The sequence below is a fragment of the Hypanus sabinus genome, chromosome 6 (assembly GCF_030144855.1).
Source record: "Hypanus sabinus isolate sHypSab1 chromosome 6, sHypSab1.hap1, whole genome shotgun sequence".
In the NCBI taxonomy this organism is placed as follows: domain Eukaryota; kingdom Metazoa; phylum Chordata; class Chondrichthyes; order Myliobatiformes; family Dasyatidae; genus Hypanus; species Hypanus sabinus.
The window spans coordinates 116761070-116787856 of record NC_082711.1 but is presented as its reverse complement, the minus strand read 5'-3'; the positions used below and the strand labels follow the sequence as shown (position 1 = coordinate 116787856).

General features: G+C 44.2%; 2 protein-coding genes across 13 annotated transcripts in view; one reads left to right on the top strand and one right to left on the bottom strand.

Annotated features, from left to right (window-relative positions):
• LOC132395778 (uncharacterized) overlaps positions 1–8250 on the bottom strand; it is a 63795-nt gene extending 55545 nt beyond the window's left edge. Inside the window, exon 1 of the mRNA XM_059972808.1 lies at positions 8229–8250. The gene's annotated coding sequence lies outside the window, so the exon portion shown is untranslated. The remainder of the gene's footprint in view (positions 1–8228) is intronic.
• slc5a8l (solute carrier family 5 member 8, like) overlaps positions 1–26787 on the top strand; it is a 115201-nt gene that overhangs the window by 43163 nt on the left and 45251 nt on the right. For 9 of the 12 annotated variants that reach the window (XM_059972794.1, XM_059972795.1, XM_059972800.1 and 6 more), the window contains one exon: positions 7490–7868. In XM_059972794.1, coding sequence (XP_059828777.1) covers positions 7490–7868 — 379 coding nt within the window. The remainder of the gene's footprint in view (positions 1–7489; positions 7869–26787) is intronic. The other 3 variants (XM_059972796.1, XM_059972806.1, XM_059972803.1) reach the window with 1 other exon arrangement.

Below are 26787 nucleotides of genomic sequence, written 5' to 3'. Positions count from 1 at the left end.
AGGCAGTCCCTTGAGGTTGATGGTCACTTGCTCCCATTCCAGTTTTGTGGCTACTGAAATGATGGGGCTAATGTGGGAACTGCAGAAGGAAGGAGCTGGCTGACAGGACAGAAAGTCAGGTAGACCATGAGCTTTGTGCCAGGACTGACGCCTTGATCTTTACTCTTCTACTCAATCAGCTAGAGTTGTCTGTCTGATGAAACATTAAACTGAAGCCATCCTTACTTTAGCTGGTAGGTGTAAAGATTTTATCGCACTCCAAGTTTCTGCCATGTCTTAGCCATTGTGTGTTCTTTCTTCTACAACAGCTATATGAGTTTATCTGATTATTATCACATTATTTTACATGAGTTTACTTTGTACAAAGTAGCTGCTGTGTACAACAATCTCATTGGCTCTCCACTCAGCGTAGGATCACCATACGTCAGGTCAGGCTGTTGTTTTCCATTACAGCTCAGTGTTCAACACCATCATCCCCTCAGTACTAACGAGGCACCGCGGTAGTTGAGCAGTTAGTGTGAAGCTATTACAGATCAAAGCATCAGAGAGTAGAGTTCAATTCTGATGCCTTCTGTAAGAGGCTTCTAAGAGCTTCCCAGACCGGGTTTCCTCCCGGTACTCCAGTTGCCTCCCACATTCCATGGCCGTTCTGGTTAGTGGGTCATTGTAAATTGGCCTGTGATTGAAGCTGTCCGTCATATCTGACAAAGACAGGAATATTGCAGGGGGAGTTTTAAGGTGGAAAGGTCTGTTATACTGGGGCAGTTCCGCTCCATGCCTTCGGAAGTCGGGGTGCAGTGGTGCAAAGATGTATCACGGCTGGGGACTTGCACAGTTGCAGTGATTGACCATGACTTCTCCCATGCCTTGTCAAGCCCTTCGCTCTCCACGGAGCATTGCGGAACTGCCTTATTGGCTGGTGGATCTCACTGTACCTCACATCTGCCTATCCTGCCGGAGCTGACTTTGCATGCTGGGGTAGACATGCTCCACTGCACTGGAGTACGAGGCCCTCCACTACTGTCATCTGGTTTACCCTGCTTGTGGAAGCAGTGTACTGGGTTGTGGCTGATGTGGCTGCTTAGAGCCACAGGTGAGAGCTGAGTGCCCGGTGGGGACCAAAGGTGAGTGAGCTGCCCCAGACTGGACTCAACAAGCCCCCTCAGGAGGTGCTACCCCATCCTGGACACCCGATACACTCTGCCCCGTAATTAGGCTAGGGTTAAATAGGGTGGGTTGCTGGGTGGTATGGCTTGGCGAGCCAGAAGGGCCTGTTCCACACGGAATCACTAAATAATGGACAAATTTCAAAATCTTGGCTTCTGCAAGTGGATCCTCGACTTTCATACTGGAAGACCACATCAAAGTGGGTCAGTAATAACATCTCCTCATTGCTAAGCATCAACACAAGGATGCATTCTCGGCCCACTGCTCTACGCTCTCTACACCTTGTGCCAAGTGTTGGCTGCTCAGGCTCAAAACTGATGACCTGGGGTTTCAATAGTGCAATGTATCAGAGAGGGGGAGAGTTACCAGGGCACAACTATTTCATCAGGCTGTCACAACCCATTAGATCAACTCTACTTAACCTTACTACTTCAAGTTATGTCTGTGGCCAGGAACAAGAGGGTTGACTGTGAGTGGGGCAAGTAGGCAGATGCAAGGGGCCTCAGCCCCTAAGCTTGCCCAACGGCTCTGTGATTGGGATGCAGGAAAGTTGAGCAAACGAACCATGGCACCGTGGCTCAGAGAGCCATTCAAGAAGAGGGAGAGAAAAAATTGGGGGATCGTACAGTAAGGGGAATGGATGCAATATCCTTGTCTCAAGGATTGAGAGTCCAGAGGTTTGTGTGCCCCGGATCTGGAGTGCCTTGTGCTGCTGCATAGACCTCTCTGGCTGCCCCAGGAGTTCACGGTTGTTATAATCACAGCTGTGTATATTCTGCCGCAGGCTGATACTGACCTGGTTCTCAAAGAAATGTACAAGACCATCAACACCCTGGAGACCGCACACCCAGAGGCTGCCTTCATCGTCACTAGTAACTTTAATAGAGCATCGCTGACTAAGATCTCTCTCAAGTTTTGCCATCTCATCCAGGTGAGCACACGGGGAGACAGTATATGTGACCACTGCTACTCTCCGTTCTGCAATGCTTACAAAGCCTCCTCCACCCGTCGTTTGGAAAGTCAGATCTCTCCTCCATCCTGCTTCTGCGGATATACAGACAGAAGCTGAAACAAGAGGAGGCTATAGTTAAAACCTCCACTGTTGGTCCGACCAACATGCTACAGGACTGCTTTGATGACATGGACTGGAATGTCTTCCATGATGAGGGTCACGAGTTTCATCAATAAGTGCACGGAGGATATTGCCCCTCAGAAGTTGGTCATGGTCTACCCAAGCCAGTAACCCTGGATCAACAGTTCTGTGTGAGCAGCGCTTACCACACAACACAGAATTTACATTGCCGGTGACCAACAGGAACTCAAGAAATGTAGCTACGATCTGCGCAAAGTCAACAAGGCAGTGAAACAACGATACAGGGATAAGATCCAGACACAACTTGCTACCAACAACACATGCAGCTTATGGCAAAATCATCGCAGAATTCAAAGCTGAGCACAATGGAGTTTTCAACATCGCTGCTTCTCTCCCAAACAAGCTAAATCTTTTTTTACGGTTGATTCGATGTCGCCAGCACTGAGCCCCTGAGGAGAGCCACTGAAGAGACCAGCACCTTGGTCATCTCTGAGGCTGAAGTACACAGGTGTATCCAACGAGTGGACAGCCGCGTGGCTGCGGGACCGGACGGCATCCCAGGGCGCGTACTCAGGATGTGCACAGCACAATTGGCAGGTGTGTTTACAGACATTTTTAATCTCTTCCTCTTCCAGTGTGAATTGCCCTCCTGTTTCAAAACACCCACCATTGTTCCTGTATCTAAAAAGACCAAGGTAACATGCCTGAACGACTGGTGTCCTGTCGTACTCACCTCAGTAATAAGCAAATGCTTAGAGCGGCTGGTCAAGGATTACACCTGCAGCTTGCTACCACCCAAACTGGATCCCCTGCAATTTTCCTGCCAACACAGTCATCAACAGATGACACCATAGCCACAACTCTACACACTTTCCTTACACAACTGGAGAAGAAGGATGCTTATGTGAGAATACTGTTCTTGGACTACAGTTCAGCATTCAACACCGTAGTTCCATCCAGGCTCGACAAGAAGCTCAGAGACCTCGGCCTTCACCCTGCCTTGTGCAGCTGGATCCTGGACTTCCTGTCAGATCACCAGCAGGTGGTAAGAATGGGCTCCCTCACCTTTACCCCTCTGATCCTCAACACAGATGCCCCACAGGGCTGTGTACTAAGCCCCCTCCTTTACTCTCTGAATACCCATAACTGTGTCGCCACCCACAATTCCAATCTGCTAATTAAATTTGCTAATTACACTACATTGATTGGCCTTATCTCAACTAATAATGAGGCTGCCTACAGAGAAGAAGTCATCACCCTGACACAGTGGTGTCAAGAAAACAACCTCTCCCTCAATGTTGCAAAAACAAAGGAGCTGGTTGTGGATTACAGGAGAAATGGAGACAGGCTAACCCCTATTGACATCAATAGATCTGGGGCTGAGAGGGTGAACTGCTTTAACTTCCTTGGCATAAGCATCACTGAGGACTTCCTGTGGTCTGTACATACTGGCTGTGTGGTGAAAAGGCACAACAGATCTTCTTTCACCTCAGACCGTTGAAGAAGTTTGGGATAAGTCCCTATATCCTAAGAATTTTCTGCAGGGGTACAATTGAGAGCATCCTAACTGGCTGCATCACTGCCTGGAATGGGAACTGTACTTCCCTCAATCACAGGACTCTGCAGAGAGAGGTGTGGACAGTCCAGCACAGCTGTAGACGTGAACTGACTATTCAGGACATTTACAAAGGCAGGTATATAAAGAGGGCCTGAAGGATCATTGGGGACCTGAGTCACCCCAACCACAAACTGTTCCAGCTGCTACCATTCGGGAAACGGTACCGCAGCATAAAAGCCAGGACCAACAGGCTCCGGGACAGCTTCTTCCACCAGGCCATCATATTGATTAATTCATGCTGACACTACTGTATTTCTATGTTATATTGACTGTCCAATGCACATTCTATTTATTATAAATTACTATAAATTTTACATTGCACCTTTAGGCGGAGATGTAACGTAAAGATTTTTACTCTTCATGTATATGAAGGATGTCAGAAATAAAGTCAATTCAGTTCAATTCTTTGCCTGGTGCCTGGGTTCATGACATATCACCTGACTTGCAAAGGGATTTGAGATGTGAGGGGAAGATCCAGCTGTCATGGTCCATGGGGGTTTCTATGGCATAGGAAGAACATGGAAGGGAGTTACGCTGAGCGAAGTTGAGCTACTAGAGACAAAAGTAAAAAACTACATCTAAATAGGTAACGATCTCTGGATTGTTACCTGAGCAGTATGCAAATTGGCACTGGGTTAATAAGCTCAAAGAGTTAAGTACATGGCACAAAGATTGGTTTGGGAGAAGAGGGTTTGAATTTGTGGGCTTTTGGCACCATTAATGGGGAATGTGGGAGCTGTTCCCATGGAACGGGCTCCACCTGAACCACGATAAGACCAGGGGCCTAGGGCTTTAAGCTAAAAAGAAGGAGGGCGGATTCAACACTTTGGACAAGTGAAGATAAAGTAAAAATAAGAGTGTGGTAGAGGTTGCAGAAGTCTCCAGAATAATAGAAAGACAAAAAGTTTAGAAAGGATAAGAATTTAACTTCTGGTAACATGGAGACATAGCTGAAAAGGACTAAAGGTGTTACATTTGAATGCACACAGTATACAGATAAATGTAGATGATCTTGTAGCACGGTTAGAGATGGGCAAGTATGACATTGTGGACAACAATGAGTTGTGGTTGAAAGAAGATCACAACTGGGAGCTTACTATCCATGATACACATTGTACTGATCAGGCAGGTGGACAGGGAGGGGGCTCTCTGCCCCCGTTCTCTTACCTTTGATGTTCTGACTAATCAAGAACCTATCAAACTCTGTTTTAAATATACTCAATGACTTAGCCTCCACAGCCTCCGTGTCAATGAAATCCACAGATTCACCACCCTCTTACTAAAAATATTCCTCCTCATCTCTGTTTTAAATGGATGTTCCACTTCTCTGAGGCTGTGCCCTCTGGTCTTGACTCCCTCACTAAGGAAACATCCTCTTCACATCCACTCTGTCTCCGCCTTTCAATATTTGATAGGTTTCAATGAGACCTCCACTGATTCTGCTAAACTCAAATGAGTACAGGCCCAGAGTCATCAAACTGTCCTCGTATGTTAACCCTTTCATTCACAGAATCATTTCCATGAACCTCCTCAGGACCCCCTCCAATGTGAGCACATATGTTTGTAGATAATAGGCCCCAAAACTGCTCACACTGCTCTAAGTGCAGTCTGAACAAATCTTTATAAAGCTTCAGCATTATATTCTTGTTCTTATAATCCAGCCCTCTCCAAATGAATGCTAACATTGCATTTGCTTTCCTTATCACTGACTTAACTTGCAAGTTAACCATTAAGCACTCCCAAGTCCCTTTGCACCTCTGGTTTTTAAATGTTCTTTCTGTTTAGAAAACAGTTTAAGCCTTTATACCTTCTGGCAAAGTGCATGACCACACACTTTCCTACCTATGCTCCACCTGTTACTTCTTTGCCCATTCTCCCAATCGGTCTAAGTCTTTCTTCAGACTCCTGCTTCCCCAACTCTACCTGCCCCAGCACCTATTGGTATCATCCTCAGACTTAGCCACAAACCCAGTAATTCTGTTATCCAAATCAATGCATATAATGTGCAAAGAAATGGTCCCAACACCAACAACCTGCGGAAAACCACTAATCACCAACAGCCAACCGGGAAAGCCCCCTTTATTTCCAAACTTTGCCTCCTGCCTGTCAGCCGATCTTCAATCCATGCTAACACCTTTCCTATAATGTGGGAATACAGATCCATAATTCCCTGAAAGTGGTATTACAGGTAGATAGGGTCATACAGAGAGCTTTTGGCTCATTGGCTTCATTGATCCAAGTATTGAGTACTGGAGCTCAGGTGTTAAGTTGAAATTACACTAGATATTGGTGAGGCCGCATTTGGAATATTGTGTGTAGTTCTGGTCTTCTACTTACAGAAAAGGTGTCAATAAGAATGGAAAAATACAGAGAAAATTTAAACATTATTTCTGGGACTTCAAGACTTAAGATATAGCGACAGGTTGAATAAATTAAGACTACTCCCTGGAGTGTAGAAGAATAAGGAGAGATTGATAGAGGTAGGCAAAATTTTGAGGGGTATAGATTGGGTTTGATGAAGCTAGAATGAGAGGTCATAGGTTAAGAGTGAAAGGTGTACTATTTAAGGGGAACCTGAGGGAGAACTTCTTCACTCAGTGGGTGGTATGAATGAAGAAGGGAAAGTGGTGGATACAGATTTTATTTCATCATTTAAGAGAACTCTGGGTAAGTACATGGAATAGAGGTATGGAGGGCTATGGTCCAGGTGTGGGATGATGGGACTGGGCAGAATAACATTTCAGCACGGACTAGATCAGCTGAAGGGCCTACTTCTGTGCTGGAGTGCTTTATGACTCTAAACCCAGCATGAACCTGTTAAACAATGACCAATTTCTCTGGTGTTATATTTTGCAATGTGTTTTCCAGGAATGACCACAGTGTCACGTCTGAGTATTGATAGAGAGTGGGAGGATTCAGTGTTATTAATATCACTGGGTAGAGGTTTCTGCATAATATGAATAATCAGGTTCCAGACTGATGAAGAAGGCAATCAGGTGCCTCCAGCTGGAGAGAAATTTCTGAAGTCTATTGTGTGAAGCACTAATAGCGATTACAAACCAGAAGTATGTTCACATGGGCGAGGCAGCAACGAAATGCCCCCGATCTTTTATTGTGGTTCTAGAATAGTATTGTTAAATATCTACATGGAATAAGAAGTGGAGTAGAGACAACAGCACTGTAATGACAATACGGTAACTGCAATGACATCATAATAAGTCCATAAGTAGCCCAAGTCAAGTCAAGAGATTGTAAAATTATACAGGCTATGAATCAATGCCACGCACAATGGCTTTATTATGAAGCAGCTCCAAAAGGAAGTACAGTGTCCAATCCTTCAGGTGCAGTATAAAGGTTCACTTAGAACATTGCAGCTGCTAGTCACTCTGCAATTTAAGCTGTGTGTCTCTCAGTCTGTCTCTTTCCTTCCTGATCAAGTCCTTTATTGATTTTATCTGCTGTATACTACTTTTTCTTTTTTCTATTTAAACTTTTCATAACATTTCCTTTAAGAATTGATTTGATCCTTCTCTGTTTCTCAAACTTTGTTGGGGGTAGGGAACCACTTTTTACTTTGGGGTTTTCATTTTAGCTGTCTTTTGCTTTAACAGCCTCTCACTTTGCTACAGCCTGAAGATGTCCATCTCGGGCCAGCCCGTGGCTCAGTTCAGTGCGTGGGATTATGTGGTGTTTGTTGCCATGCTGCTTGTGTCCCTGTGCATTGGGGTTTATCACGCATTTAAGGCCAGAGGCCAGCAGTCGAACAGTGAGTTTCTGCTGGGAGGCAGGAAGATGAAGGCAGTGCCTGTTGCCATGTCACTTACTGCCAGCTTCATGTCGGCTGTTACAGTGATTGGGACACCAGCAGAGGTTTATCGCTACGGGGCCATCTTCTTGATCTTCTGCATCAGCTACACCGTGGTTGCCACCGTCAGTGCTGAAATCTTCCTGCCTGTATTCTACAGACTCAATATCACCAGCACCTATGAGGTAGGCCAATAAGTTTAGTCTTTTGAAACCTTGCGCGCAAACTCTTGTTCCCCGCAACTTTGATATTTCTGCGCTTTCCAAGTTATTATGACTCCTGGTACTGTCCTTAAACTTGAACTCATCCAAAATGTTGCTGCTGCTCTTGCCATATTGGTACAGCATTTTCTCATCACAAACATGTTTTTAAATTCCTCTCTGGTGTCTAATTCCTCTTAAGTCTGCAAACTTCTACAAAGATTTTTCTCCTCAGAGCTAGAAACATTTTATAACTGATCTCTCAGCATCTTGGCATATGACAAAAAAAAACCCTCTTCCCATATAGACCCTTTAAAATTATATACAGTCTTGCTGATACTGCACCTGGAATACAGCATTGGTCTCCTCACCAAAAGGATTTACATGCTACGGAGACAGTATGCAGTAAAGATTTACCAGACTGATTCCTGAGGTCGCGTCAGTCCTATGAAAAAATGTTAATGCTTACTATTATCATTTGCACGATTTGTTTTTTTCTATACATTGGATGTTCGATAATCTTTTTTTAATGGGTTCTGTTGGGATTCCTTGTTCTGTGGCTGTCTGTAAGAAGTCAAATCTCAAGGTTGTATACAGCATACGTACTTTGACAATACATATACTTTGAACTATGAAGAAAGACTGACTTAACTAATTTAGAATTTAGAAAAAATAAGAAATTATCTAAAATTAGTACTTAAGCAGTATTTATGTAATTAAAACTCACTTGTACCTCTCAACATAATATAAAACCTTTGGCATATCTCACACAGTGAGCCCTTTTTATAAATACATGACATTTTTGTTAATCCAGTTGATTCCAGTGGGGAAGGAGGAATGTAGGTTCTAACTGTAGCTACCAAACTGACAAGTACAAAGTTCATATAGTACTCAGCAAGATAGGCATGGGAGGATATTTCCCTTGGCTGATCTCCAAAAACTGGAGATTTCATGTCAAAATGAGGCGTAAGCTGAAATCACAAGAAATTCCTTTATTTGGAGAATGGTGACTATTTGGAATTCTCTATGTCTCAGTCATTTAATTTGTATTCAAAACAGAGATGAGTGGATTTCTAGATTTTTATAGAAACAGGTGATATAGGAAGATAATAATGTTAGGCTGAAGAACTCAGTGACTGGCTGAGGAGGCTCAAGGCTCTGAATTTCACTCCCACCCATTTTTCTTGTGTTCTTATATATTTCCAAGAGAGAAGAGATATGGGGGTATTTGCAGGCACTGAGATTACACCCACCCCTGATAACATATACTTCTCATGGGTAGAAGTTTTGTAGTTTTCACTAAGATGTCCAGGTCTAAGTGTTGTTCTAGTCTTGCTGAATGTGAAGACAGGCTGCATCATTATCTCTAGTGCAATGAACAAAAGTAAGTGCCACACCATCAGGATCTTTTACGATTTTATGGCATAAGGGAGATCATTGATAATGAACAGAACATAGTCTGAGGACAAAGATAATTTCCAGCAATTGTCTCTCTAACTATCACCCTTTGTCATCAATCCCATTACCTTCTCTGAATTCCTCATTTCTGTACTCTGTTAATCAGCAATTTAGTTGGACCAAGCACATACTTACAGAGTCTATAAGAGCAGGTCAGGACCCCCATGCCTCTTTCTCATTGTTACCATCAGGTAGGAAGCATAGCTTCTTCCCCTCTGCCATCTGATTTCTAAATGGACATTGAGCCCACGAACACTAGCTCACTGCTGTTTTATTTCAGGCTCTCTTACACTACTTATTTTATCTTAACTTTTTAATAGCCATATATACTTAATGTAATTTATTTCTTTCTATATTTACTAATCATGTATTTCATTGCACTGCTGCGGTAAGGTTAATGAATTTTGCAACGTGTGCTGGTGGTATTAAACCTGATTCTGATGCTGACTGATGAGTGACTTCCCTCTTGAGTTCCTTAAGCTATTCTACCATCTTCCACTGCACTCATCCTGGACCATATCACTCACAGACCATGACATCACTTAGAACAAAGCATCCTATGCAAGGTCCAAGATGCTCACTGGTACGTTGCAGAGGCAGTGGGTGTCATCTTTAAGATGGAGTTCAGCAACTCTACGCCAGTCTCCTTCAACACACCTCCTAAACCCCAGACTGAGGATGCTGGCTTGAAAAATTACTGCCACAATGTTCTAGAGCTGAACTCAATTGTCTCCAGCTGCCACACCATTTACCCCCATGATTTCAAACTGTGGGGAGATTCTCCTCTGCTCCCCAGTGATGACAATTTTACTCCAGCTTCAATGTGCCACAACCGGAGAAATACTATCCCTTATATCGAACACAGTTGCTCTCAATCAAAAGGCCTCAACATCCAATTTTTTTAAAGAAGTTTGGAGCTAAATCTCTCCAATCTGAGTACCAATTAGTTAATTATTAATGAATGATTGAATGCTATATGAGCTTTGTCTCATTCCTGGCATAATTCCAGGCAACTGATAAATCAGTGTCGCCATAGCAGTGTCTCAATGCCGAAGTTCAAATTTATTAACTAGGTACGCAACACATGTATTCAACCCTGAGATCAATTTTCTTGTGGCATACTCAATGAATTCATAATAGAATAATAACCATAACAGAATCAATGAAAAGCCTCACCAACTTCGGCGTTCAACCAGTGTGCAAAGGACAATAAATTGTGCAAATGCAGAAAGAAATGAATAATAATAATAAATAAATAATCAATAAATATTGAATAAATAAACAGTAACTAAGAAATACATATCCTGCATAATTCTAGACTAGTGGAAAGACAGTGTCATGAAAGCATTGTCTCAATACCCTGCAGATTCCAAATTTCTTCAACATATAAAATGCCTTTGGATTTCACTCCAAAATGCCTGAGCTTAGTTTCTCTGTTCTTTTCCTCTTGTTCCAGCCAGGAAAAAAATGCTCTTTAAAAAACAGCAAAATAGCACAGTCACTGAAAATCTGAAGATCAGCAGGAAATAGTAGAAATGCTCAGGCAACATCTGTGCAATCTCAGAAGTATAGTTTGTAACTTTTGTTAGAATATATAACAGTAGAGCACAGGAAGAAGCACTAAGTCTACACCAAACACAATGCACAATTAAACTAAATCTCTTCCACCTGCATTTGATCCATAACCATCCATTCTCTATGTAACTCCCTGGGTCGCCTCAGGCTCGCTCAGCTCGTTCTCGTCTAGGGGGAGCAGCCTTCGGCCTCGCCAAACTGGGTAATCAGCTGGTGTGGATGCTGTGTGATGTCCCCGCCTCACCCAAAAACAGACAGCACACCATATGCGATTAAATGAGTACAATTTATACAGGTTACTATAACTAAGTGATTAATAACGATACAGGATATATGAAGAGAAAATTAAAGAAAAGGCGCCAAACTTATCAAAGTCCAAACCACTTCGTGCACAGCCGTTGGAGCTCAATTTCTGAAGTCTTCTGGCCTCCATTCGATCCCCTCCGAACTCCTCGACTCGCAGCTCAGGACCCTCCAAACTCCTCGACTCTGCAAACAGCTCAGGACCCTCCGAACTCCTCGACTCTGCAAACAGCTCAGGACCCTCCGAGTGGTCAACCAAGCACATCTAGCTTCATCCCCCCCTCCTCGGAGAATCTCCCAGCCTCGGACCCCCCTTTGGGGTCCGATCCTTGCCCAGCTTAGAGCATGGCGTCCTCTCTCTCGACCCCCTCACGCCGATCTGCCCAAAAGCCCGTCAACAAAAGCTTACAGACTCAGAAGAAAGAACATTAATCCCCATTTGGTTTACAAAGGAATACCATTCTCGTTATCAGTAAATTAGCATTCCTGCTAGTTAACAAAAGGAAACCCTTTCCCAACAGTAACAAAGCAAAAAAAAGAAACCCCCTTTACACACTTCCTCCACCAAATAAAAGTCATGTCCTCATGACTACTAAATAACTCGCCACCTTTCCTGCCAACACACCGTAACCCAAGCACAAACAGTGACATCTCCTCCCCACACAGTAACCCTCACACCCTGTTCCTCAGGCGTTACTTAGGCCAACTATCTGGGAGTTCCCTAACCCTTCTGAGGCCTCTGTACCCCCTCACCTAAACCCTTCAGGCTCGGACACAACTGGGGATACCTTGGGCCCACTACCAACTCCTCTCTCAACCTCTCACTCATGCCCCACACTGCACACAGCTAACCCTCCCCGCTACACCTGACTCAATGGGAGAAGGGCCAAAGGTCTCTTCCTCAATCGAGGGAAAGTCAGCATGTACCACACATCCAGCACATCATCCATCGAATCTGTATTCTTCCTCATTCTTGTGATCGGTAGCTGCTGTTTGATCTTCTCCAAACGGAAACACGTGGCCTGCACTGCTCCCGCAGTCTCTTCAGCCTCCTGTTCAGTATTCACTGCACTTCTCTCCAGCTTTTTCTTCCTCATGACTTCTTCCAGATCAACTTTCAGGTTTTGCACTTCATTTGAACTGTCGATGGTCATCTTCAGGTTCCCTTCAAGCTTCCGCTTCTCTCTTCTGAGATTCGTCTGTAATTTCTTCACCTCCGCAAACTCCCCTCTCCGGGTTCTCAGTTTGCTATTACCCTCAGTCAGACAACTTTCTTCATTCTCTCCAACTTGTAAGTCTTCCGAATGGTTCCAGATCACTTTCTCCAGTCTCTCTGTCTTCATTTCAAACTTGATTCCGTAGAGACAGTCACTCACGAGCTGCGACCTTCGCCAGCCCTGGCACGTGTCCCGAAAACACTTTAACTCGGTAGTTCTCAGCTGCTCCTGCAACGACCTCACTTCATATTCTCCTGAGGCAAATCCAAACACCAAGAGATCATCCACATACACCAAAACTCCAAACGCCTCCACACCCCCTATGGTCTTCCACCTGCCCAGCAGGAAGGTTGCAAGGGCTCCAGATATGCCCTGTGGCATCTTTTCGGACCCGAAGACTCCTAGGGAATTTATAATGGCCGTCTTCTCCTTGTCGGCCCCACTCATCGGGATCTGGCAACATCCACTCCTCAGATCCAGCACCTTAAACCATTTCGCACCACTCAGACAGGCCATCGCCTCTCCGGCCCTCAGGGCCATATTCTGGTCACTGACAGTGCGCCTCTTCAACGCAATACAATCCACACACACGCTGCCTACGTCTTCCACGGCTTCAGGGGCCAGTCGCCGCAACCTCTCTCTCTCCGAGGTGTCTTCAGCAGTCAACTCCGCTCTCTCGTGGTATTTCGCAGCGTCCACAAAGAGAGTCTCACCCTCAGATACTTCCCCCAGGCCGTACCGCCACTGGCTCTTGTTTGAATTCGGTATCAGCCCAATGCTGCTACACACGTCCGCACAAGCAGCTCGAAACTCTGGGTGCATCGACAATGCCTCCAAACAACGCTCACCCGCCTCCTCCGGGCAGGCCCCCAAGCACACCAGCAGGATATTGGTTCTCTCTAGCACAGAAATGCTGCCCGTCTCAACGGGGTCCGGACACATCAGCATTAACGATTCATGAACCTCAGTCTCCTCCACATTTGCCTCCAAGAACTCCATTTTCACTGACCAACAACCGTCATCTGGATAATCACCGGCACTGGTACCCCGAATCTCCAGTGTCCTCAATGTCGCCAAGGGTAAATGTTTCCAATAACGGTTATGAAACAAACTGTACAGCAACTTAACCGGCGCCCCGGTGCCGAGGATGGCTTTAACTTGACTTCCATCCATCCGTAACAACACCTGTGCGCGTGGCCCCTCTAAGCCTTCAGGAATAGAGTCTGTTCATTTCGGGAGTTCCTTGGTACATTGCTGGGAATGTGCTCCCCCAGAGACCCCAAGCCGTTCCCCCACTGGGCCTCCTCTAAGTTTCCCGACACCTCTCGAATCAACGGAACAACTGATCCCCTTGACAGATCCCCTTTGCACCACAAGCAATTTATCTGCCCCCCTAAGCAAAAAGGGATACCCTAAAAACTTCCCACCAATCTCCTGCCACGGATATGATAAGCCCCCCAGCTGCGGCATTTGACTTCCAGTCGAACCACACGCATTTTCCCACACTTTCCCAGAACTGGCAGCGGTCACTTCGAGGTAATTGCGCCCGACAGTTCTAACAAAGTCACCAGCCCGCCTGCTCAAACTTTCAACCCGTCCCTGTCGCTTTTCCTCAGCCAAGCACTGCCACTCACCCAACAACTGAGAGGTCCGCTCCGCCCACGCCTCCGCCCCTTTAGGGCTGGACATTATTCCAATAACCGGGCGGAGCTCACCACTGCTGAAACATCCCAACCTGTCACTCCTCAATCTCCAAACAGTACGGACAGCCCATGGTCCCACCACCATTTCGTCAGCACTAGTCGGAACTCAAACAACGACCTCCAGGCTAGCAACAGCAGCCACCCCACCCAACACACACGCAGCGATAACCAGCAATCGCACACCCACAAAGGCACACCAGCTCTTCGCCGCAGACACAATTTAAAGAGGGTGATCACACAGCTTCCACAGAAATCAACCCCGGACGAGCACCTCACAATGTAACCCCCTGGGTTGCCTCAGGCTCGCTCAGCTCGTTCTTGTCTAGGGGGAGCAGCCTTCGGCCCCGCCAAACTGGGTAATCAGCTGGTGTGGATGCTGTGTGATGTCCCCGCCTCGCCCAAAAACAGACAGCACACCATATGCGATTAAATGAGTACAATTTATAAAGGTTACTATAACTAAGTGATTAATAACGATACAGTATATATGAAGAGAAAATTAAAGAAAAGGCGCCAAACTTATCAAAGTCCAAACCACTTCGTGCACAACCGTTGGAGCTCAATTTCTGAAGTCTTCTGGCCTCCATTCAATCCCCTCCGAACTCCTCGACTCACAGCTCAGGACCCTCCGAACTCCTCGACTCTCCAAACAGCTCAGGACCCTCCGAGTGGTCAACCAAGCACATCTAGCTTCATCCCCCCCCCCTCGGAGAATCTCCCGGCCTCGGACCCCCCTTTGGGGTCCGATCCTCGCCCAGCTTAGAGCATGGCGTCCTCTCTCTCGACCCCCTCGCGCTGATCTGCCCAAAAGCCCGTCAACAAAAGCTTACAGACTCAGAAGAAAGAACATTAATCCCCATTTGGTTTACAAAGGAATACCATTCTCGTTATCAGTAAATTAGCATTCCTGCTAGTTAACAAAAGGAAACCCTTTCCCAACAGTAACAAAGCAAAAAAAGAAACCCCCTTTACATCTACATATAAATATGTTTTCCTTACAGCGCCTTAATCACCACTATCATATGTTTCTACCACTTCCTCCAGCAGCCCATTCTGAGCACCCACCATTCAGCAGCATGTATGATCTTACACCTTACTGTTTATCTACACTCCACTTTCTCTGTAGCTGTTACATTTCATTCTTTTTACCTTGTTCTACCTTAATGCATTGTGCAATGATTTCATTGACCGACAAACTTTTCATTGTCAAACCGATTCCAAATTCCCCTCTCACCTCTCATACCTGACCATCCTACTTCAGGTAAAAGATTCTGTTTACCCTATCAATGCACCTCAACCCAGATTTGTTCAACCACTTCTAAACCATACCTTCTAAACCAGGCAGCATCCTGGTAAAACTGTTATGCTCCTTTACAAAGCCTCCACTTCCTTCCTGGGGGTAGAGAATTGCACACAATACTCTGTGTGGTCTAGTAAATGTTTTATTATACTTCCTGACCCTTACACTCAATGCCCTGAGCAATGATAGTAACCTAACTCCCAATCTCTCCGCTAGTGTAGCCACTTCCATGAGCTATGGACTTGGACTCCTAGCTTCCTTTGTACATTAACGCTGTACACACTTTCTCCTTACATTAGACCAGAATTATTCTGATGAAAGGCCATCAGAACTAAATAGTAAACATTTCTGTTCCCAACAAAGCTGCCTGATAGTTTGATACTATTTATTGTTGTTTCTACCTTATAATATACTTCATTGTTTTAAACTACCTGATTGGATTGCCTCCTGTGATTCAGATTTGCATCATTATTGCCAAAGATTTTGCAAGCCAACCTTGCAGTTAACCCTTCTTGCCATCTATAAATTTGCTGATGATACAACCATTGTTGGAGGAATCTCAGATGGAAATGAGAGGGCATACAGGAGTGAAATATACCAGCTAGTTGAGTGGTGTCGCAGCAACAGCCTTGCACTGAGCATCAGTAAGACCAAAGAGCTGATTGTGGACTTAAGGAAGAGTAAAATGAAGGAACACAAACCAATCCTCGTAGAAGGATTAGAAGTGGAGAGAGTGAACAATTTTGTTCCTGGTTGTCAATATCTCTGAGGATCTAACTTGGTCTCAACGTATTAATACACCTATAAAGAAGGCAAGAAGGCAAAACATAGAACAGTACAGCACAGTACAGTACAGGCCCTTCTGCCCACAATGTTGTACCGACCCTCAAACCCTGCCTCCCATATAACCCCCTACCTTAAATTCCTCGATATACTTGTCTAGTAGTCTCTTAAACTTCACTAGTGTATCTGCCTCCACCACTTGCTCAGGCAGTGCATTCCATGCACCAACCACACTCTGAGTGAAAAACCTCCCTCTAATATCCCCCTTGAACTTCCCTCCCTTTACCTTAAAGCCATGTCCTCTTGTTCTGAGCAGTGGTGCCCTGGGAAACAGGCGCTTGCTGTCCACTCTGTCTATTCCTCTTAATATCTTTTACACCTCTATCATGTCTCCTCTCATTCTCCTTCTCTCCAAAGAGTAAAGCCCTAGCTCCCTTAATCTCTGATCATAATGCATACTCTCTAAACCAGGCAGCATCCTGGCAAATCTCCTCTGTTTCCAATGCTTCCACATCCTTCCTATAGTGAGGCAACCAGAACTGGACACAGTACTCCAAATGTGGCCTAACTAGAGTTTTATAGAGCTGCATCATTACATCACGCGTCTCTTAAACTCTATCCCTCGATTTATGAAAGCGAACACCACATAAGCTTTCTTAACCACCCTATCTACCTGTGAGGCAACTTTCAGGGATCTGTGGACATGTACCCCCAGATCCCTCTGCTCCTCCACACTACCAAGTATCCTGCCATTTACTTTGTACTCTGCCTTGGAGTTTGTCCATCCAAAGTGTACCACCTCACACTTCTCTGGGTTGAACTCCATCTGCCACTTCTCAGCCAACTTCTGCATCCTATCAATGTTTCTCTGCAATCTTTGACAATCCTCTACACTACCAACAACACCACCAACCTTTGTGTCATCTGCAAACTTGCCAACCCACCCTTCTAACCCCACATCCAGGTCGTTAATAAAAATCACAAAAGTAGGGATCCCAGAACCGATCCTTGTGGGACACCACTAGTCACAACCCTCCAATTCGAATGTACTCCCTCCACCACGACCCTCTGCCTTCTGCAGGCAAGCCAATTCTGAATCCACCTGGCCAAACTTCCCTGGATCCCATGCCTTCTGACTTTCTGAATAAGCCTATTGTGTGGAACCTTGTCAAATGCCTTACTAAAATCCATGTAGATCACATCCACTACAGTACCTTCATCTGTATGCCTGGTCACCTCCTCAGAGAACTCTAACAGGCTTGTTAGGCATGTTCTGCCCTTCACAAAACCATGCTGACTGTCCCTGATCAGACCATGATTTTCTAAATGCCCATAGATCCTATCTCTAAGAATCTTTTCCAACAGCTTTCCTACCACAGATGTAAGGCTCACTGGTCTATAATTACCCGGACTATCCCTACTACCTTTTTTGAACAAGGGGACAACATTCGCCTCCCTCCAATCCTTTGGTACCATTCCTGTGGACAACGAGGACATAAGGATCCCAGCCAGAGATTCAGCAATCTCGTCCCTTGCCTCATGGAGCAGCCTGGGGAATATTCCATCAGGCCCCAGGGACTTATCCATCCTTATGTATTTTAACAACTCCAACATCTCCTCTCCCTTAATATCAACATGCTCCAGAGCATCAACCTCACTCATCTTGTCTTCACCGTCATCAAGTTCCCTCTCAGTGGTGAATACTGAAGAGAAGTATTCATTGAGGACCTCGCTCACTTCCACAGCCTCCAGGCACATCTTCCCACTTTTATCTCTAATCAATCCTACCTTCACTCTTGTCATTCTTTTGTTCTTCACAAAATTGAAGAATGCCTTGGGGTTTTCCTTTACCCTACTCGCCAAGGCCTTCTCATGCCCCTTTCTTGCTCTTCTCAGCCCCTTCTTATATTCTATAAGGTCTATATTCCGCAATAGACCCATCTGATCCTTGCTTCCTAAACCTCATGTATGCTGCCTTCTTCCACCTGACTAGATTTTCCTCTTCACTTGTCACCCATGGTTCCTTCACCCTACCATTCTTTATCTTCCTCACCAGGACAAATTTATCCCTAACATCCTGTAAGAGATCCTTAAACGTTGACCACATATCCATAGTACATTTCCCTGCAAAAATATCATCCCAATTCACACCTGCAAGTTCTAGCCTTATAGCCTCATAATGTGCCCTTCCCCAATTAACAATTTTCCTGTCCTCTCAGATTCTATCCTTTTCCATGATAATGCTAAAGGTCAGGAAGCTGTGATCACTGTCCCCCGGATGCTCACCCACTGACAGACCTGTGACCTGACCCGGATCGTTACCTAATACTAGATCTAGTATGGTATTCTCCCGAGTCGGCCTGTCAACATACTGTGACAGGAATCCGTCCTGGACACGCTTTACAAACTCTGCCCCATCCAATCCCTTGGAACTAATCAAGTGCCAATCAATATTAGGGAAGCACTGAAATCCAGGAATATTGAGAATCCATTCCTGCCCTGGTGCCAGCCAAGTCTGTGTAATGGCCATCATAAGTCCATGTATGTATCTAAGCTCTCTGTCATCACCTTTGTCCCTGATGCTTCTTGCATTGAAGTACACACACTTTAGCCCTTCTACCTTACTACCTTTATACCTTTTATTCTGCTGCTCTTTCCTCAAAGCCTCTCTATATGTTAGATCTGGCTTTACTCCATGCACTTCTTTCACTGTTCTATCGCTCTGGGTCCCATCCCCCTTGCAAATTAGTTTAAACCCTCCTGAACCATGCTAGCAAGCCTACCAGCAAGGATATTGCTCCCCCTCGAGTTTAGGTGCAACCCATCCAATCTGTACAGGTCCCACCTTCCCAGAAGAGATCCCAATGGTCCAAAAATCAGCTGCTATATTTCATTGGGAGTTTGAAGAGATTTGGTTTGTCACCTAAAACACTCAAAAACTACTATAGATGTACTGTTAAGAACATTCCGAGAGGTTGCATCAGGGCCTGGTGCAGGGGATGTGGTGCAACCTGTGGTCCTACTGAACAGGATCGAAAGAAGCTACAGAAAGTTAGTCGGCTCTATCCTGGATACTAGCCTCCATGGTACCGTATCCAAGACATTTTCAAGGAGCTATGCTTCAGAAAGTCGGCATCCATTATTAAGGACCCCCATCACCCAGGATAAGTCCTCTTCTCATCCTTACCATCAGGTAGGAGGTACAGAAGCTGGAAGTCACACACTCAGCAATTCAGGAACACCTTCTTGACTTCTGCCATCCAATTATAAATGGACATTGACCCCATGAATACTACCTTGCTTCTTTTTATATTATTTCTGTTTTGCACTGTTTTTAGAAACATAGAAAACCTACAACACAATACAGGCCCTTCAGCCCACAATGTTGTGCCGAACACGTCCCTACCTTAGAAATTACTAGACATCCCCATAGCCCTTTATTTTAATCTAACTATTTAATATATATACACACTTATTGTAATTGGTTTACTTATTTATTTTTCTTTCTAAATTATTTATTTCATTGTACTGCTGCTGCTCAGTTAACAAATTTCATGACATACCAGTATGCCAGTGATAATAAACCTGATTCTGATTCTGATATCCTAAGACCAGCACAGCTCAATTTCATGTTCTCGCAGATATCTCACGACAGAGCATTGAAAGAAGGTCTCAGCCCTTAAGACACTCTCTTGGCAACCGGATAGCAACAATGCACATTGTGGTTGTGACAGAAAAGACAGTGGTTGAGAGCTTGTAGATTCATTCACTAGGACACAGAAGTTGTCATCAGATGAACAAGATCTGGGGACGAGCTGGGCTGGTACCATGACCTGCATGGACTCAATGAGCTGAAAGGCCTGTATCTGTATTGGAATGCTCTATGACTCTATGAGGGTGGTTCTATGAACAATAAGAGTCAGTAGAACATCAGGGGCCACCACCTGGAAGGAAGGTTGTTCCAGCCATCCTACAGATATTAGCTGCCCCACTCATTCTAGCAATGAAGAAGTTGTCCTATCCTCACATGATAGCAATCATAGCAAGCAATTTCAGAAACTGAATTCAAGGATCAGCGGCCTCTACCTCACTTTTTAAAACATACAGTATTTCTGTTTCTACACGTTTTTTAGATCTATTCAAAATACGTAATTGATTTACATGTTTATTATTATTATGTTTTATTTTATTTGTTGCTGTTACTTTTTTCCCTGCTATATTATGTATTGCATTGAACTGCTGCTGCTAAGTTAACAAATTTCACGTCACATGCTGGTGATAATAAACCTGATTCTGATTCTGAAATTTTTTTGTGAGGGAGAATGTGAGGTATCAAAGTTTTTCATCTGGGCTCCTTCAACTGATCAGCAGTAACTTAGGGTAGTGCGAACAATTGTTCTGCACTGCACCAAATGAAAGAAACATCTCTCTATGAGGACACATTGTGCACATATCCCTCTGCTAGTCACAAGGTCCACAAGTAGAAACATCACTTGAAGCACCAGAAACTCAGCTTCAGCCCATCATCCCTTCCCTTTCTGATTCCATGCTTCATCGTTCTTTCTTCACCCTTCTCCACCTCCTTCCACCCTTTCTCTCACCTACTTGACTCCATCGGCCAGTCATCCCATCTCGCCTCATCACTTGCCCCTCTTCCCTCAGCCCTCTCCCTCAACACTTTATATCGGCGATCTCCTCTCTATCTTACAGTCCAGATGAAGGGCTTCCACCCAAAATGTAGATTGTCTATTTCCTTCCATACTGCTGAGTTCCCCGTCTTTGCTCAGAAACCTTACCTCCAAGGGTCCATATCTCTGGATATATCTGACCATAAGAACTCAATCAGGAGGCAGGTGTCACACCTCACATTAACCATAAGGAATTATTCTGATAATTGATAGCTGCTTTCTTAAGATTGAAAGAATGGAAACCATTCAGGCTGCTGACTGGTTATTAACAAGGGCCCATGGATATGCGCTGACCATATCACCACATACAACCCTGAGGTTTTTTTCTGCAGACGTACTTAGCAAATCTATAGAACAGGAAGTGTAAACAGGATCAATGGGTTGCCTGCACAGGTGGAATAGACCATAAGATATAGGAGTAACTTTAGGCCATTTGGCCCATCAAGTCTGCTCTGCCATTTCATCATGGCTGATCTACGATTCCTCTCAGCCCCAATCTCCTGCCCTCTCCCTGTATCCCTTCATGCCATGACCAACCAAAGACCTAGCAACCTCTGCCTTAAATATAACCAGTGACTTGGTCTCCACAGCTGCTTGTGGCAACAAATTCCACAAACTCACCACACTCTGGATAAAGAAATTCTTCTGCATCTCTGTTCTAAAAGGATACCCCTCTATTCTGAGGCTGTGTCCTTTCCCACCACAGAAAGCCAGCTGAGTGCCCGAGATGTAAACAAGAAGTGAAGTTAATGAATTCACCCCTCTAGGGATGTAGTGCCAGGCCCACTTCTTTGATGTTGGGTGAGCAACAAATCGAGAGACAAACACAGAGCAGGGATTTCCCACTGGAGTATGGAAAGATCCTGTGGTGAGGAAGCTGAGAGCCAACATGACTATGTCTACCATAGAGGTAGCAGATCAGGAACAAGAGCACCATCAACAATCATCACCACCTGGGCCATTCTCTTTTCGGGCTGCTGCCATCAGGTGGGAAGTACAGGTGCCTCAGGACTCACACCACCACGTTCAAGAACAGTTACTACCCCCTCAACCTCTTGAACAAAAGCGGATATTCTACTTCTGGTGTTCCCACAACCAATGGTCTCACTTTAATACTTCTTCACTGGTTATTTCATTCTCATTATTTTTTGCTATTTATTTGTATCTGCATTTGCACAGTTTGTAATCCATTCATCCTGTTTACACTTACTGCTCTATAGATTTGCTAAGCATGCCCGCAGAAAAAGAATCTCAGTGTTGTGTGTGGAGACATGTATGTACTTTGATAATAAATTGAACTTTGAAGGCCAATGGTACAATGCATCCACCTCAGTGAAGGGCTTGTCAGCAGTTTGAAGAGTACAATATCATTCTAGAGTGGATTCTTTGCACAAGGCAAGTCTTTCAATCAGAAGGTTCTTCGGCCAGTCTGCATGGCTGCTCGTTACCATGCCTACACCTCAACTATAGAGCACTGCCAGTGGGGCCCCCATTGCATCCCTCATTGAAGAAATATCTCAGCAGGTGAGTGCTGGAGGAGATAGCCCCTGTACTCTCAGCACACCCCATGATCTGGCTAAACTACCTGCTCAGAGATTTGAAGCTGCAGCCAGATCTCCTGAAACCAGCAGTCTGCCTCTGGATTGACATAAACTGTAACCAAGTAACAGAATGTACGGAACTTTCAGTTCTACAGTTTAACATCACTCATTGTCTCCAACCTAGACCATACATTATTCCCAGAAAAGAGGGCATTGCACAATAGTAATTTGGTGTTCGTCTGAGATCAGATTGCTAACATAAACAGAGCAGCAAACTGCATAGTTCACTTTCCCAATGGGTACAATTTCATCCGAAAATTATTACCAGTGAAATATACTCCAGATTAAAATACTTTTCTGTGTACTTTCAGCATGTTTATGATAGGAACACATCTCTATGTGAATCATACAAGGGGAGATTGATAAGTTTGTGGCCTAAGGTAGAAGGAGACAATTTTAGAAAACCTAGCACATTTAATTTTCAAGATAGTCCCCTTCTACATTTACATACTTAGTCCAGTGATCGTATCTTGGACCTCCAGAAAGGGTTCACAGCAGGGATGATTGATAAGTTTGTGGCCTAAGTTAGGAGGAGATGTGTTCTACAGCTCTCATTACATGCACATGCAGTTCAACTCTTTGAGTGATTATGCAGAAAGTTTAGTTAATAACTCATCTCCTTTTACCATAGGGCATGAACTTATCAATCACCCCTGATGAGTTATCAACTTCAAACTTTCTGCATAATCACTTAAAGAGTTTAACTGCACGTGCATGTAATGAGAGCTGTAGAACACGTCTCCTCCTAACTTAGGCCACAAACTTATCAATCATCCCTGCTGTGAACCCTTTCTGAAGGTCCAAGATACGATCACTGGACTAAGTATGTAAATGTAGAAGGGGACTATCTTGAAAAATAAATGTGCTAGGTTTTCTAAAATTGACTCCTTCTACTTTAGGCCATGAACTTATCAGTCACTCCTCGTAACAAACTGTCATAGATCAATATAGCATAGATAAAGGCTCCTGAGACCAACAAGTCCATGGTGCCCATAGCAAGCTCCAACTTCCTGCTTCTGGCTTCTGATTCAGCTTTTGTCCCACTCCTTCCTAATCCTGATGAAGTGACTTAGACTGAAATGCCGACTGTTTATTTACAACCTTGGAAACCATCTGACCAACTGAGTCCCTCCAGCGTTTTTGTGTCTGTTGCTTAAGATTTTCAGCGTCTACAAATCTCTTGTGTCCCAATTTCCATCACTGGAACCATAACCCTGTTTCTGAACCATAATTCTGTTTCCATGTATCTACCCAAATTCTATTTCAATGTATCTATCCAAATTCTGTTTCCATGTATCTACCCAAATTCTGTTTCAATGTATCTATGGGGGTAAATGGTGCGGCAGCTGGAGACAATTGAGTTCAGCTCTAGAACATTGTGGCAGTAATTTTTCAAGCCAGCATCCTCAGTCTGGGGTTTAGGAGGTGTGTTGAAGGAGACTGGCGTAGAGTTGCTGAACTCCATCTTAAAGATGACACCCACTGCCTCTGCAACGTACCAGTGAGCATCTTGGACCTTGCATAGGATGCTTTGTTCTAAGTGATGTCATGGTCTGTGAGTGATATGGTCCAGGATGAGTGCAGTGGAAGATGGTAGAATAGCTTAAGGAACTCAAGAGGGAAGTCACTCATCAGTCAGCATCAGAATCAGGTTTAATACCACCAGCACACGTTGCAAAATTCATTAACCTTACCGCAGCAGTGCAATGAAATACATGATTAGTAAATATAGAAAGAAATAAATTACATTAAGTATATATGGCTATTAAAAAGTTAAGATAAAATAAGTAGTGTAAGAGAGCCTGAAATAAAACAGCAGTGAGCTAGTGTTCGTGGGCTCAATGTCCATTTAGAAATCAGATGGCAGAGGGGAAGAAGCTATGCTTCCTACCTGATGGTAACAATGAGAAAGAGGCATGGGGGTCCTGACCTGCTCTTATAGACTCTGTAAGTATGTGCTTGGTCCAACTAAATTGCTGATTAACAGAGTACAGAAATGAGGAATTCAGAGAAGGTAATGGGATTGATGACAAAGGGTGATAGTTAGAGAGACAATTGCTGGAAATTATCTTTGTCCTCAGACTATGTTCTGTTCATTATCAATGATCTCCCTTATGCCATAAAATCGTAAAAGATCCTGATGGTGTGGCACTTACTTTTGTTCATTGCACTAGAGATAATGATGCAGCCTGTCTTCACATTCAGCAAGACTAGAACAACACTTAGACCTGGACATCTTAGTGAAAACTACAAAACTTCTACCCATGAGAAGTATATGTTATCAGGGGTGGGTGTAATCTCAGTGCCTGCAAATACCCCCATATCTCTTCTCTCTTGGAAATATATAAGAACACAAGAAAAATGGGTGGGAGTGAAATTCAGAGCCTTGAGCCTCCTCAGCCAGTCACTGAGTTCTTCAGCCTAACATTATTATCTTCCTATATCACCTGTTTCTATAAAAATCTAGAAATCCACTCATCTCTGTTTTGAATACAAATTAAATGACTGAGACATAGAGAATTCCAAATAGTCACCATTCTCCAAATAAAGGAATTTCTTGTGATTTCAGCCTATAACCATATAACAATTACAACACAGAAACAGGTCATCTCGGCCCTTCTAGTCCATGCCAAACACTTACTCTGACCTAGTCCCACTGGCCCACACTCAGCCCGTAACCCTCCATTCCTTTCCTGTCCATATTCCATATACCTATCCATTTTTACTTTAAATGACAATACCGAACATGCCTCTACCCCTCCTACTGGAAGCCCGTTCCACACAGCTACCACTCTCTGAGTAAAGAAATTCCCCCTCGTGTTACCCTTCAACTTTTGCCTCCTCATTTCCTCAACTCACGTCCTCTTGTTTGAATCTCCCCTACTCTCAATGGAAAAAGCATAACCACATCAACTCTATCTATCCCCCTCATAATTTTAAATACCTCTATCAAGTCCCCCCTCAACCTTCTACGCTCCAAAGAATAAAGACCTAACTTCTTCAACCTTTCCCTGTAACTTAGGTGCTGAAACCCAGGTAACATTCTCATAAATCTCCTCTGTACTCTCTCTATTTTGTTGACATCTTTCCTATAATTTGGTGACCAGAACTGTACACAATACTCCAAATTTGGCCTTACCAATGCCTTGCACAATTTTAACATTACATCCCAACTCCTATACTCAATGCTCTGATTTATAAAAGCCAGCATACAAAAAGCTTTCTTCACCACCCTATCCACATGAGATTCCACCCTCAGGGAGCTATGCACCATTATTCCTAGATCACTCTGTTCTACAGCATTCTTCAATGCCCTACCATCTACCCAAATGCTGTTTCCATGTATGTATCCAAATTCTGTTTCCATGTATCTATCCCAGTGTTGTTTCCATGTATCTACCCAGGTGCTTTTTCCATACCTGTCAATGTGCTATTTAAATGATAATATTGTACCTGCCTCAACCACTTCATGTGGCAGGTTGTTCCTAACAATTTTACCACTCTACAATGAAGTTGCTCCTTACTTCCCTTTTAAACCTTTCCTTTCTCACCTTAAACCTATGAGCTTTAGTTCTGGACTCTCCTACACTGGAGAAGTGTTCATGATCATCCAGCTTATCTATGCTCTCCAGAATTGCCACCACTTCTATGAGGTTCTGCCTAAGAAAAGAGGAAGAAGCAGGTTCTAGCTATGTGGTATAGTATTTACTAGGCAGACAGTTACTTCCCTGCACCCAGTGCATATCCATTAGTTCCCTTTATAACCAAAATTTCTTTTGCCTCTCCATTGGAGATGTACAGCAAATGACCATCAACATTCCTAGAGAATTTCCAAAATATTGTATTTTCTGGTTGAAGGAATTTCCTCCAGCTGTTCTCAGTGATTGACTTATCTTGAGATGGCGATCCCTGATTCAGGATACCAAAGTCAGGAGAAATGTTATCTCCGAATCCACCCTGTCAGTTACCTGGTTTCTGTGAGATCACCGTCTTCCATTGGCATTTTGCAGAAGCTTGTGCTCCAATTTTAATAAACATTGGTCAAGGCTCAGTGGAACACCTCATGGTGTTCTGGTCACCACACTCTATGTGATAGAGGTGTGAAGGGTACAGAGGAGATTCACCAGTGAGGCGAGGGCTGTTCTCCCTGGAGAGGGGAGGTTAAGAGAGGACAAGATTGATGTATATAAAATTGCGGAATATACTGAGTATTCTGTAGGAAATCTCTCCCCACATCAGAGGGAGATAAAACTAGTTGACACAAATTGAGTGAGAG